This window comes from Hakea prostrata, chromosome 5, assembly GCF_041222555.1.
Source record: "Hakea prostrata isolate BN-2017 chromosome 5, UWA_Hpros_2, whole genome shotgun sequence".
NCBI classification, from domain to species: Eukaryota; Viridiplantae; Streptophyta; class Magnoliopsida; order Proteales; family Proteaceae; genus Hakea; species Hakea prostrata.
Window position 1 is genome coordinate 44,029,545 of NC_142604.1, and position 15,928 is coordinate 44,045,472.

General features: G+C 38.1%; 1 protein-coding gene across 1 annotated transcript in view; it reads right to left on the reverse strand.

The window, feature by feature from the left end:
• The window catches only part of LOC149016055 (chromosome-partitioning protein, putative (DUF639)), a 115,013-nt gene that overhangs the window by 27,314 nt on the left and 71,771 nt on the right, over nucleotides 1-15,928 (reverse strand). The window contains exon 10 of the mRNA XM_089157177.1: nucleotides 9,466-9,721. Coding sequence (XP_089013303.1) covers nucleotides 9,466-9,721 — 256 coding nt within the window. The remainder of the gene's footprint in view (nucleotides 1-9,465; nucleotides 9,722-15,928) is intronic.

A 15,928-nucleotide genomic window follows, 5' to 3' on the forward strand; every position in this document is an offset into this window, starting at 1 on the left:
TGATGTCATATATCAATGGGTTAGGGATCGAGGTGGCCCAGTGCTGGATGGGCCAGAAGGGCAGCCTGATCCTACCATTGCTACTGCTATGGGCCCAGATGCTGTGGCTGAGCACCTATCTTCTGATGAGGGTCAGGCTGCTGTAGCGGCATCAGAAGGATCAGCTGTACCATTTGTGGAGCCACCTGGTCGACTTGAAACAACTGAGGTGACAACTAGTAGTGGGGATTCAAATGATGCCGATGATACCAGACGGCTAAGTGGCCCAAATCAGACATCGAGTTCGAGTCATGGAGGCAGTCAGGCTGGTCGTGTTTCGGGTGAAAGTCAGCGTCAACAAAGGGAGTCACCTGACTCACCTCCACCAGGTCCGAGTCATCCGACACATGTGAGCCACAGTTCCCCTATCTCTCGGACTTATAGTAGGAGTAGGAAGAGCAGATCAAAGCAGGGGCAGGGACAACCGAATGATGATGCGAGCATGCATGATCTTGAATTGAACATAGGAAGCATGAGCCTAGATCAAAGTGATTCACAACAGCAGAGCCTGTCATCGGGGTACTAATACGGGGATCACAGCACCGGGTCAGATTACAGTGGGTATTCTTCTTATGGAGGTCATACTATTCCTCAAGACCCTTCACCGGGAGAGTACACATATGAGAGTGAAGGTGGGTTGTTAAATGAGTGGTTTAGAAACCCGTACCCAAATACTCAACAAGTATATGAACAACAACAACAACAACAATGGCTCTTTCACCCACCCACGATTGACGGTTATCCCAGATTGCTATTCTTCCAGTGATTCGACATGCAAACATATAATGATCATATAAACCGATATGTGACATACTTCAGTGATCAATTGACTTGGGAGTCATACGTGGCCACCGTTCAGAATCAATTGATGCGGAATGTTGAGTGATACTCTTAGTCTTGTAAGTTGTAAGTTGTAAGTTGTAAGTTGTAATCTTTTTAATTCTTATGGTTGTAAAATTTTGAAGACATTTAACAATTTATTACTTTGAATCTTTGATAGTTTGAAGTTTGAACTTTGATCACTTGTTGACTTGAATACTTGATGTGTAATGTTATTGTATATTTGTATTTGTATATTTGTATTTGATACTTGATGGTTGATAAATGATAACTCATTAACTTGAAGTCTTGAATTACTTGATATCTTTACATAATTACATTACATCATGTCAGAATCTCTAAGACTCTCTAAGACTCTAACTCTATATCTATAATCTCTATTCTCTAAGACTCTAACCTTGCATTTCACAGAATTTCGGTTTTACACATAGGGTCAACTTAGGAGACATAGTTAGGGTTATTTTCTCACAAATCTAAGGCCACCAATGTGTTCAAAAGGCCTTAAATAGGCTAAATACCAAGTTTCAGCCCAACTAGAGCCCTAAAACCCACCGAGATGGGCCACCGAGACTACTGCCAATTTTTTGGCATATCTCGACCGAGATCTCGCCATCTCGGTCGAGATCTCCGTATTCTAAGTGGCGAGATCTCGCTAGATCTCCCACCATGGCCATAACGCCCTTTCTTCTTCTTTTTTTATTATTATTTTTTTATTCTAATTCTAATTCTAATTCTGATTTTGATTCTTTTCGATTCTTATTCTGATTCTGATTCTAAAGTTATGAAAAATCACAAACAGGCCCCTGAAGATATGTTAAATCACAAACAAATCCCTGAAAGTTTGTAAATTTACAAAACTGAACCCTCAAACATCGTATTTACATTTTCTGTTTTTCTTTTTATTTTGGTTGGGCTGATTGAAACAAAAAACATAAATACAGCAGGTGGTCTTCGGAGACTCTTTCAACCGGAAGTTGCAAAAGCTCCGGCAATTTCAGGATCAGCGGAGCAGTGGCAGTAGAAGCAGCCATAGAAGAAAATTCCACCGAAATTTGGACAATTTTGGTCGAAATGTCTGCAATTTTAAAAAATGAAACGAAATTCCAATTATTTCAGAAAAGTGCCAAATTTCGACCGAAATTTCAAAGATTTCGACCAAAATTTCAACATTTCAGCATCCCAGCTTGTTTTTCCTTAGTTTTTGTTGATTTCTATCCCATTTTCACATAATTTTCACTACTCTTTTGCCTTCAAACACCATTTTTGCTAATTTTTTTGCCTCCAACACCTCCTAAGCCACAACAGCTACAAAGGAAACTCCAACAACAATAGAATGTGAAGCATGAGCCATACCCAATAGTTCCAAACTTCCCCTTTTTTATTTTTGTTTTGTTCATGCCTTAAATGATTTGTATTGCCTTGAAATTAATATATGCTTACCCTAGGACTATGATCTATGATTGTGTTTTGTTAAACTTATCTTTTATTATTTGCTACAATATTTTCATTTTCTGATTTTAATAATTATTTTTTAAAATTATGCATTTTTATTTTATGTATATATGATATATAGGCTTCAGCTTAGTATATTTGAGACCCCATCACTTGATCTAGTTGGTCATTTTATTTTGTTGACTTGTTGTACTTGTAACCATTCTACCAAACAATTCATGTATATTGTTGATTCTATGCATGTATGCAATACAATTTGCACTTGTTGGAACCAGTCATTTGTTAGTATACTTGAATGATAAAGTTTCAATAGTTTTTTCTTCAAAATACTAGTTCCATTGTGTTTATTATGCTTAAAATAAGTAGTATGCAAGAATCCAAATCATTTTGAGTCCATATGAGGCCCGAAATTGAAGTTCCAATTTCCAGAAAAAGTGTCCAGTTTTGACCGAAATTTCGACTGAAACATCGAAATTTTGGCCTTTTGCAAGGTCGAAATTCATGTTTCGGTCGAATTTTCTTCCTTGGAAGCAGCTATAGCAGGAGCATTGGCAGCGGAAGTTGTAGAAGAAGCAGCGGTAACCTTGTGTTTGTAATCTGCGATTCTAATCTATGATTCTTATCGCAAGAAGCACCATCAGCAGGAAATCTTGTCGCGAGAAGCAGCAGGAAGCGTGGTTCTTCTTCTCTTCTTCTTTCCTTTTTTTTCTTCTTTTCCTGGCCTTCTAAGTGGAACTGAAACGATAGTGCAGTGGTGCGAAGTGTTTGAAAAGGGAAAAAAATTCAAAAGAATTGATTTCTGCGATGGTTGCAGAATTACGGTTGTAGAAGAACAAGAAAAATCTGCGAAGGGTTTTGGAGAAAAAAAGATAATCTACGATGGGTTTATGGGTTTGAAGAAAAAAATAGAAGAAGATCCTAATCGAACTTAGGCTCTGATGCCATGTTGAAATAAACGATTGTGGTAGAATGGCTTATTGATCAATGATCTCAAGCCCTCTATTTATAATTAAGTGGATAGTACACTATTACATAAATACCCTTACTTGGGTAACAAGGAATAGAATTTTACATGAATACAAACTCTAATTGAACTCCTAGTAGAATCCAACAGACGGTCTTATTAAGAACCAGAAGGGAAGGATGAAGAAGAGAGGGGCATTTGGAGTGCTGTGTGACAGACATCCGCTTAAAGACTAAACAAAAATCCAAGCAGTGTTGTTCGACTAGCAATAATACATGAGGCTGAGTATTGGGTAGTTAAGTAGTGTCACTGAGGATCATTCTATGGCAAAAATGACAATGTTAGGATGGATGCACATAAAAACTAGGAAATACAAAATGAATATATTAGAGCTCATTTTGGGTTGCCCCGATCAATGACAAGCTGCGGGAGAGTCATCTGAGGTGGCATGGTCACATTCAACATAATGGTCCTGATTCAAAGAGCTAAACAGTTAGGGACAGGCCTAAATGACCATATGATTTAGTCTTAAATTGACAGATGATCAACTAGAATCCAAATCTTCCATAGTCTAGATTAGAGCCACTTATGGGACAAAATAGTTGGGTATGTTTGGTTGGGTTAGGGATTATCTGAAGGGTTTTGTGATAGGGGGTTTCTGTGGCCTAAGTTATGATCTTTTATGTAACAATGTCCATTAATCTCAATAGGAGCCTTAGTTAAGGTTTCAAGGCAAAAGGGAGATTTCTTGAGAATGGGATGAAAGTCACAAAACTAAGATATGTCTAAGTGGTGTAGACGGGATACTTCTAGGTGTTAGAATGGGGTTGGTTTTGGATGGCCAAATTTGAAGATATGGAGTTTCCTGTTTTAAAATTTCAAGAAAATTCAATAAAATAAAACAAAAAGGTGAAAGGAAAAGCAATGGGTTGCTGGCTATGAAATACTTGGATAAGGAGGCCAGTAATGAAGCTATGAATGTGCAAGAGTGGTTGTCTAGCTTGAATCCTCAACCAAAAGAAGGATCTTGACTTGTCTTCACCAAAAACTGTTGAGAAACATGATGTTGGTAGGATCTGATAGTGTTCAGTTTCACAATAGGGGCAAGAGTTTCCTGATAATCAATCCCATAGGTCTAGGTAAACCCCTTTGCAACTAGTCTAGCCTTCAACCTGTTGACTAATTCATCCATATTTTGTTTAACCACAAAAACTCATTTGCTGCCCACGGGTTTTTTTCTTGGAGTTAGTGTAATCAGCTCCTAAGTATCATTTTTCTTCATTGCCTGCATTTCCTCCACCCTAGCTACCTTCCATCTCTTATTAGCAGGCTTCCTGCCAACTTTTAGGAACATATATAGATGATAGAGATGATATAAAAGCACGGTAAGAGTCAGACAAACAGTCATAATAAACATATTTAGCTATGGGATGCTGAGTACAAGATTTGACTCCTTTTCTAACGGCAATAGAAAGATCAGAAGAAGATACCTCAAGGGGAACAATAAAATCTGATTTTAGAGCAAGAGACTGAAGTGGTAACGTGTCACCTTTCTCCATCTGCTTTGGCCAATTGTAATTCTTCCTCTGATAAGTCTGCACCTCCTTATCAATCTTGTTTTGAAAGACCTCAAATAGTGTGCCTCACAGAAGTGGTTTCCCCATGACCAAGTTCTTCACATGGTTCAGAAAACTGGAGGGGGAGAATTAGAGTCCTCAAGTATACTGGCCAAAGTCTCCCCTTGCTCAGAAAACACTTTTTGAACTCCTAGGTTGTGTTGTGGTGGTGTGATAGAAAGGTCTAGAGTTGGAAAGAGCACCTCTCCTCTAGGACTCTCCCCCTAGAGAGGTGTATAGTAAGGGCAAAACTCATTAAAAATTACATCTATGGAGACAATGGTTTTCCTAGAAGGAGGATGATAACATTTATACCCTTTCTGAGTAGCAGAATACTACAGAAAATGCAACGTAGGCTGTGGGGAGCCAGCTTACTTTGGTGGGCTATGATTCTGGCATAACACACATCCAAAAATCTTTGGGGGAATAAAAAAAAAGGAGGCTCCCTAGAGGATCTCATTAGGACGTTTAAACCAAGTATCATACTGGGCATCCTATGCATAAGGTAAGAAGCAGTGAGTATAACATCACTCCAGTATTGGTCAGGGACATTTACAGTAATCATAATTGAACATGCTATCTATAAAAGATGTCGTTTCTTTCTTTCGGCAACCCAATTTTGGGCAGCCATATCAACACAACTGGTCTGGTGTATTATGCCAAAGTCAGAGAGATATTTTTGAAATTCACCATTAATATACTTTGTGCCTTTGTCACTGCGAAGGATCTTCACAGTGGTAGTGAACTGAGTTTTAATCATATTATGGAAATCAAGAAAACATTGGAAAACCTCATTCTTTTTTGTTTTAAAAGATAAATCAATGTAGATTAAGAGTGACAATCAATAAAAGTAACAAAGTACCTATGGCCAGTAATAGACACACGTCGACATGGGGCCACACATCAGTATGAATTAAACAAAAGGAATAGAGTTCTATTATGAAGAGACGGTGAATAAGTAGAACGAGTCTGCTTTGCAAAAAATGCAGGCTTCACAAAAAAATTCATCCTTTTTTCAAGAAAAACTAAATCAGAAAATACTTTCTTAAAAGTTCCTAGAGGGGGTGACCAAGCCTATGGTGCCACTGATGAAGGTCTGATAGTACCAAATGGACCTGATTAGAAGATGCAATCAGAATAGAAGTAGATCCTCCAATTGGCTTCAACAGATAAAGTCCATTATCTAGTTTACCACGTCCAATCTCCTTCCCCGTGACCAGATCTTGGAAGACACAATAAGATGGGAAAAAAATCACTTTACAATTCAAGTCATGTGTAAGATTACTGATAGAGAGCAAGTTAGTAGAGAAAGAGGGAACGTGTAAAATTTTAGACAAAGAAAGCGACGGAGAATGTTGAATAGTTCCTTTTCTAGCAATGGAAAAATAGGAGCCATCAATAATTCGAACTTTATCTTTTCCGGAGTTGGGGCATAATGTAAGAAAAAAGAGGATGAATCAGTCATATGATCTATGGCTCCTGTATCAATGATCCAAGGTGCAAAAACTAAAGAAACATGGAAGCTTGTAAAAGTTTTACCTGAAGTAGCAAGGTAGGAGTTGGTATGGGTAGTGGAGGAAGCAATAGTAGAGGTTGTACCGGCAATAGGAGACTGCAAAATATGTCACAAAGTAGTTAATTCCTCCTGTGAAAAACCAATGTTTGTAGAGGGTGTTGTGGAAACCATCTCAGAAAGATTAACCTTTGGTTTTCCTCTTCTTTGTGCTCTTTTTCGCTCAAAATCAGCAGTTTTCCTATGGAGCTTCCAATAATTGGCCTTGGTATGATATGGTTTGTGATAGTGCTTACACTTGACAATCTCCTTAGCCGAATCAGATTGTGCTAACAGACTGTAAGGCTGATTTCTCCACAATAGGAGCATGAAGCATGGCTAATCAACGGCTTTCCTCACAATGACAAGGGCATAAGACTGTTTAAGTGTAGGAAAGGGAGAACGACTTAATAATTGCACTTTGATATGATCGTACTCCACATTCAAACCTGCCAAGAAGTCATATACTCAAATCTTATCAATGTGCTTCCTATAAGTAACCACATCATCTAGATTAATGGGGTGATAATCCCCATAATGATCCAACTTTTGTCAAGGAGATCGCAACTCAGCATAATATTGGGCCACAGTCAGTTCCTTTTGTGTTGTCTCATGAAGCTTTTCATAAACCTTTGCATCATTCCCCAACTGTCCATATGTTTCAGTAGTGGCCATCCAGATTTGGGTTGTAGTATCAAGTAATAGGTATCCACGGGCAATATTTGGATTCATGGAATTCAAAATAAATGACATAATAAGAGAGTTATTTGGGACCGTAATGTGTCCAACACCTGTGGTAGTAGGTTTAATAGTGGCGCCTGTAATGTGTCCAACAAGTCCTCTTCCGGCGATAATCAGGTAAATAGATCGAGACCAGATCAAATAATTTGTTCCATCAAATCTTACCGAAAGAAGATGAAGAGTGGGGTAATGTTCGGAGCCAGTGGGAGCAAGAGTATTATCGGTAGTTGTTATGTTGAAAAATTGTCTGTAGTTCTTCAATCTTCACCCTTTCAAAATAACAGAAACGTCGCAGAATGCAATAGCCAAACCACCCAAACAAATCTAGAGAATAATAGGATTTGAAAGGTGCATATAAGGAACACCATATATACATATTTTTTAACAAAGGCCCTAAAACTATGGGAAATTACAATAAGCCCATGAAAAATGTGAATTTGCAAATAGGTCCCTAAAATATGCAAATTTAAAAATAAGCCCCTAAAATTATGTAAATTCACAAATAGGTCCCTAAAAATGCAGATTTTCTATTAAATCCCTGAAAATATGCAAATTTACAAACAAAGCCCCTGAAACATCTTCTTTCTGGTTTTGGGCTAATAGAACCATAGGTTTAGAGGGGAAAAACTAAAATATGGTTTAGTTAAAGATGGGCTGGTCTGGTCCATTCGATGGGCTTAGGTTATTAAAGGATGCATTGTCCCTGGGTTTAGGTAAAGTGGCGATGAAGCGATGGAGTCTCGATAGGCAATGGAGCGATGCAATGTCAACAAGTGAAAGAGAGAAGAAGCTGGAAGTAGGGTTGATGGCAGAAGCAGAGTCTCAAGGTGAAAGCGAGAAGAGGTGGAAGCAAAGTTGATGGCGAAGCCGGGGTTTTTTTGTTTTTTTCTTTGGTCAATGGTGGAAGCAAGGTTGGGCGAATGTTTCTACAATAAGTGTGGGACAGTTTGGGTTAATGGCAGAAGCAGGGTTGGGCGAATGTTTCTTCAATGGCTTTTGGAACAGTTGTAGGTTTGGGTGAGATGTCTTGGCAATGGAGGTAGGTCTTCCTCAGCGAGATTTTCTTTTTCTTCTCTTCCCTAATTGAACTTAGGCTTTGATACCATGTTGAGAAACACGATGTTTGTAGAATGGCTCGCTTGATCAGTGTGATCTGAAGCCCTTTATTTATAACAAAGTGAAAATAACACTATTTCATAAATACCCTTACTTGGGTAACAAGAAATAGAAATTTACATTAATAGAAACTCTAATAGAGTTGAACTCCTAGTAGAACTCAACCAACAAAATCCTTTTATCAAATACTGTAGCGATACCTTACCAAGGACTGAGAACACCATTCTAACTGTGAACAATAAAAGGACAATATTTCTGGGAAGCAAGGCTTAGAAATTTCATAAAAGATCAAGGTGTAATATTTCCATCAATAGGAGGGCTTTCATAGCCTTAGAATACAGAATCCAATTAGGACTTTAGTTAACCTTAATAGAAATCCGAGACTGACTTGGAAATAGGTCTTTCAATTGGACATTTGCATGGAATCCCATCTAGCTGGAAGAATTCCAAATGCCCTTTCCCAGCCGAGACCTTACGTAAATGAAGAAATACTTTCGAGCCCCTTGTTGTGCTGCTGGGAAGCAAACCCTGCAAACTTAGGGTTTGTCTTGGACCTTGGCCTTCCACTTGGAGTAAATCTTTGGACGTATATCATCTTGTGAGGAAAAACATTCATACTCCAGGTTCCATACTGAGTATTGCAGATTGAGTCAATTAGAGGGCCAGGATCTGTGTAGCAGATCCATATAGCTGATATTGTTATCCTCTTGCATTCATCAGTCTATATTTCCAATTTTCATTTCAAACTCCCATTCCCTCGTCCCCTTTATCTTGTTTAGAGGACAGCTTTCCTACTACGTTCTGCTTCATGTAGCCAACCCCTTTAAGTTGGGATAAGGTTTAATATGTTGTTATTGACTATAAAGCTCATCCAGAAGACAGTGCAATCCTAAAAATGGACTTCAACTTACAATGGGTAGCCTTGCATTATATCATAAATTGGAGCTCCCCTTCTTCCCCCTCCCTCCCGGAAAAAAAATGAACATTAAAAAACCACTTGTATCTATCAGGTAACTAGATGCATACATTGAAGAATAAATGATGTTATAGACATTACATCCAATAGGTATTCATCTAGTTGATTTCAAGATTTTCCTTGCCATCATCAATTAAAAGATAAAAATTCATTCATCAGGAAAGCATACCTGAGGTTGACCTGATAAAATGATCGTTCGGATTTTCAGAAGTGTAACATTCAGATTTTGGAGATATTTTTCCAAGTCACGCATTGCTTCTTTTAAAGCTATGATCTTTTGAATTGTGTTAGAAGGTGGCTGATCACGTATTGTAACTTTCCCAAATGATCTTCCCAGGCGACCTTGCTCTTTAAGCCCCTTCAGTAACAGCATGGCAGCTGCTACAGCCATCAATGTCATAGGGAATATATACGGTAACAAATTTCTGACCAAACAGAAACAATCATAACCAAAGTCAAAATGTTTGTTCTATTCCCCGTGGGTGATGGGAGAGGATTTAATCAGTAAAAAAAAATTAAAAAAATAAAAATTTAAAGATCAGAGAATAAACTAGACCTAGGGTTAGCAAAAATAACAATGAAAATTTCTTCATACCCCAGCTACATATATGATCACCTTTTTTGTCTCTTAAAGATCCAGAGAAATAACTAAAACAAGAGGTACTGGTTCACCTAAAAGCTCATGCTGTTAGGGAAGGGCAGCATCAAGGTATACATCAACACTCCCCTGTACATGCAGGCCAAGATCTGTGGTCCTTGCACAACACATATATAAACCCAGGATAAGGCGTAATACATAAATAAGCCCCATATGCTTGTTGTTAGAGTTTATGTTATAATGTTACTTTAGGAACTAGTTATCGTCAAAAAACCAAGTAGGAACTTATCACAGACTGGAGTTTGAAGGTCAACTCAGTTGTCCAGAAAACTGAGAGGTCCAAGAAACCAAGTCGCACAGAGATCTTTTATTTATTCATTGTTTTGGTCAGACCAACGTCAGATTTGGGTGGAAAAAGATTACAATAAAATTCTTAGATAGTGTGATCTCACTGAGATATCTGTTGGAAATCCTCCATTAACTGTGATGATCACAAATACATAAGAATACACTAACACTCTGTGTGATAGACTAATAGCTAAATAAAGAATATTTGAAGTGCTTGGACATAGGAGGAAAGCCAAATCAAAGATCTCATGTCATACATGAAAGTCAAGCCCAAGGAGAAATTAAACTGCTTGCTACAAACAGAAATACTATACCAAAGATCTTCCCACACAACTCATGGACAAATTATCTTGAAAATGGCATCAATCAGGAGTGCAGGATTGATCAAAGATTCAAGACCTTGTATTTAATATAGGGCATTTGGCATGATGTAATTACATAAAATTGCACTTCCATGATTTTTAAGTATTCATGCATAAGCTTCTACTGTCTCATACCTTAGGACAATTGCCCATTCAGACAAATTGGTCAAAAATTGCCTTTGGAAGTTACTGATTGATGTACAGGTCGACGATCTCATTAGAATGCTTTGACTGTTAAGAGTTAAATGCATAGAGTTGTGACCTATACACGGCTGGACGACCAATAGCCTACCGGTCGATGTACTAGCCAACCATCAAAGACCAGTTAGCCAAGTAAGCTTTCAATAGCTATATTTATGTAAAAGCTAGTTGTACCGACTCACACATGTAAAGGTCAACCGAAAAACAAAAAATATGACGGTTACCGACTGGGAATCAGAATAATCTGCATTTTGGCTATAAATAGGGGTCTTAATGACTAGAATAAGGTTAGTGATTTGCCTACCTAAAGCTTCTCATTACCAAGCTTTTCTCCCTAGAAGTTCAAACTCTCCATTGGGTTCCATTCCTCATAATTGAAGAGCATGTTTCATCAATGCGTCATCATCAACGTGTCATCCTTTGTATCTTCAAAGTATCACCAAGAGGAATTACTTGCAGACTATTGGTGCATTAGACCTTCATTCATATCATTTTTAACTTATTAATCACTCAAAGGGTATTCTGCCACACCCTTTGACAGGCAAAACTTTATCTTATTTACATTTGAATTATTGGTTGTGTACTTAAACTCTGGACTGATTTAGAGTAAATACAAGGAGCCACTCATCGGGGGCCGGGGGGGGCCTGGCGGGGGGGGGCCCCCGCGGGGCCCGGCCTGGGGCGCCCTACAAGGAGCCACTCATCCTTAAGAAATTGGATATCCTTGTCTAGAAAGATTTCCCTCATCCTCTAACAAGATTGTAAAGGTGCTTTTCCCCTACCTATTGTACTTGTAAAGAATCACAATAGAATTCTCTCAAAGCTTAGAGAGGAGTGGATGTAGACTCAGTTGAGCCAAACCACACTAATACCCTAATAATTGCTAGTGGTTGCGTGCTTTATTTATTTATTTATTTATTTATTTATTTATTGCATTTCTGTGTAACTTTTATCAATATTGAAACTAGGCAAGAATCTACTACTTCAACCAATTCAAACCCCCAACCCCAAAAAAAAAAAATGTTGATTTACAATAACAAGATATTACCTAGATATCCAAGTCATTACCTAGATATTATTGGGACCCCTGCAAATTCTAGTGTTATCCCTTTACCTCCCTAGGGGGTGTATATAATTCCTTTTCTTACGACTAGTGAAGTAATATCTCTGTTGGAGAAAACACACCAACGCATAATATTTCAACATTAACAGTTCACTTCTTCTCCGTCTTCTATAACATTCTTTCTAGTTTCTACACCTTTCTCCTTGTTCATTTCATATGTTGACTTCGAACTTGGTATCATAGCACATTTTATTGCTTTGAGAATCAAGTTATTTTCTTTCTTCTTTGTCTCTCACTTTGGATTCCTAGGTTACAAAGGGGTTCCAAGGAAGGGGTTCTTATGTGAAGTGTTTGAAGAAATCTTGCAAGCAGTATCAATAAAGACCATGGAGACACCAAAAGACAAAATCATTTGAAGATAGGCTTCACAAGCCCACCCCCTCCCATATTACCACTAGGTTGTCTCCCCCCCCCCCCCCCCCCCAAAAAAAAAAAAAAAAAAAAAAAAAAGGAAGAAAGAAAAGAAAAGAAAAGAAGAAAAAAAAGATTTGCTTTCTCCTTTGATTGGCCAGTAATACAGCTGGTGTTTGGCTTATCGGATTGCCTTAAGGAATTATTTGACTCCACCTCCCCTCATGGTCTTGCTCCATTCTCACATGCATTGTGGAATTCCTCTCTTTTTTAGGAGTTACCGCCAAGTCTTGTTTCTCTCTGTTTTGCCTGTGAAATGGGTCTATGATACATTGGATTGTTTGAAGGTGACGATCTATGTTGTTTGAGATTCTCTAATAGTTGTTTGATGAAGTTATGCTATGAAAGATTTGGTGGTGTTGATTTTCTTCCAGATGTTTGCCTTGTCTATTTGCTGTCCTGTGATTACCAGATTTTGAAAAAACTACTTTACCCACTTGAATTCAGGTGTTGACCTTACTCTGTTAACTTTGTTTCTTCCATGGTTATCAAAGCGTCCGCCTAGGCGGCAAAGCGATTTTTAAACCGCTTAAATTGTGAACACTTAACTAACGGCCTGATTTCTTGCCGCTTTTTTGCTTAGGCACCACCACTTTGCCGCCTTTTGTGCCATATTGCCGCCTAGATGCTAAAGCAACCGCTTTTTTTTTTTACATTTTGTAATTTGTGCATATTATTTTTTTTTAATCATAATTTATTCTACAATCCCATATATAAATTTAAATATGTAAGCCATTTTGGAATCAAGGCCCAATTTGCAAATGAACTCCGAGGCCCAAAGGTGCTGTTCGGCAAAGAATGTGAAGCATGAGCCATATTCAACATTGATAATCAATGAATCATTAAATAAACAATGACTTGGAAATCAAATAATGAGATCTATTAATTTATCATCTACATAATTATTGTTATGAATCTTATGATGCTTGATGAGAAGAAGTTATGTTTTTATTCTTTTTTTGGATAATTTTTCATGATTGTGATTCTTGAATGTTTTTTTATTTTTATTTTTATGAATGTGATTGTTGAATGTTTGTTTAGTACTTTAGTTTATTATAAAAAGTATTTGTATTAAAAAATAGTTTAAAAGTAGTTATATTAAAAATATTGACTCCACCGCTTTGGTCGCTTTATTGCCGCCTGAGCGCTGCTTAATTGCCTAATCACCAAGACGGAGCCCCAATCACTTTGGTCACTTTGCCGCTTTAATAACCATGGTTTCTTCATCATGTGTGGAGTCAATGGATTAAAAAATGATGTTTTCAGTAGTGCTGCTCCCACTCAACTACTCTATGACAACCCAATACTCAAATTACTCTTGTGAAGTGGGACAATAGTAACTACTTAAACTTGGCACATATGGTGAAGGGAAACCCCTCATAGTATGGAACACTAGGGTTACATTACTGGCACCATCAAATTTCCTGATCCTGATGACCTAGCATATCCCAAATGGGAGATAGAGAACTCTACAGTAATGACACAGGTTATCTTCTCTATGAAATGTGAAATTGTGAGGAAATTTATGATAAAGGAACGGCTAAGAACACTTAAGACAGCAATGTAAAGCTATATAGGGACACTTAGCCTCAATTGTACCAGATTTCACTGAATTTCAAACAAGGACAAAAATTGGAAATGGAAGGTCTAAGCCAAACTAGCCGCCAAACTATGATAAACATTTGTCCCAATTAAGACTTGTCTTGTTGTAAACAACTGCAGAAAGGTTCGCTTGATAACAACTGTTGAATTGGAAGATATGGCACGAATTATTAAAATAGAAAAAAGTTTGTAAACTAAGTAGAACGAAGACAAATCCAAATTGTAACGTTAGTCATGATTGGACAGATAATTAGGTAGTAAAACTTGACCATAAGGAGATTCTTCAGAGTGATTGTTTTAGGTACCTTGATTCAATCATTAATAAAAGAGGTGACATAGAGGATGATGTTTCCCAAAGAATCAAAACAAGGTGGATGAAGTGGAGAGGTGCATCTGGGGTCTTGTGTGATCAACGTATACCATTAAAGTTTAAAGGAAAATTCTCTAGGACCGTCATCGACCAGCTATAATGTATGATGCAGAGTGTTGGGCTGTTAAAAAGAATCATATAGATAAACTCAGTGTAGGAAATATGAGGATGCTAAGATGGATGAGTGGCAAAACTAAGAAGGATAAGATAAGGAATGATCATATTAGAGTTGGTCTAGGAGTTGCTCTCATAAGTGATAAGCTACAAGAAAGTCATTTGAGGTGGCACACCACGTTCAACAAAGGCTTATAAATGCCCCTGTACAGAGAAGTGATATAATCCAAATTGAAGGAACATAAGAGCTAGGGGCAGACCTAAGATAACCTAAAGAGATGTGGTGAGAAAGGATATGCATAACTCAGGCCTTGTATCTAGGATGGCCTCAAACAGAACTGGTTGGAGGGCAAGAACCCATGTAGCCGACCCCATTTGGTTGGGACAAGGCTTATTATTGTTTTTATCAAAATAGAAACAAGTATCAGAAAGTAGAAACTTTGTGTCATACAGTGAACAGCTAACTGATTATCTCCAAACTTGGATCAATGGGAAGTTTTATGAAAGCGAGACTGCTGCAAATTAGAGACCAAAGTGATGCTTGGATGCTCAGTTATGGAGGCAGACTAAAAATACAAACCTATGGATTAATGGTAGAATAAAGTGGATGAATGGATGACAGGTGGACTGATTGAGAGGAGGATCAGGTAGAATGGAAGGCCAATAAAACCCACAGGGTTTTAAGACAGAGAGGGAGAAGAAGAAGGTTTCATCTAATAAAATTTCAAGTCACCAACTTGGTTTGAGTAGAACCGTCCAACACAAGTAGCCTGATATCTAAAGCAACTTCAACTTCACAGACCTAACAATAGCAGCAGTTGAAGAGCAACTCCAAGGAATTTCGGACAAGAGAATAGGAGGTAGAGATAGTTAACTTTCTCAGATAGGCTCCTTCAGCCCTAGGATAGAGCGGTCAACAATGAAGTTTCCTAGACCCTCATCACACATTTGGACGGGACAATAATACTCAGCAGTTGCTTATAGCCTCCGTTTGTGATCGTAGACCACCCTCCATTTGGTCATACTTGCAAAGACATATAAGAACAATCATTTCTCCAATCCATCAGGGACTTGTCATGGAAGTGCAGCCATCTCCTATGTTTGATGATCAACACCTTTATGCTTTTTGCTGTCTTCGCTATTGGTTAGAATTTTAAGGAAGGGTTCCTCTCAACTTGCTATTAGATGGGAATGGTGCAGTATTTGTTGGCTGAGTCACATCATCCTTGGTGGGATTCGTTAGAATGTATTTGTTCTGAGGTCATCCAGTCCTTAGACAACAACGCTGATACACTATCTGACTAGTTCTATGTGGCTGACTCAGTGTGCGAATACACTGTGCAAGAGTGTACTGATTTCACAATTCCTGTCAATGTAATACATCACCCTCTGCTTGTCTCTTGCGCACCTAAACAAATGGATCAGATGTGCAACCTACACGGCACACTGTTGAAAGAAACAATTGTGGGAGAATGGCTTATTGATCCATGATCTCAAGCCTCT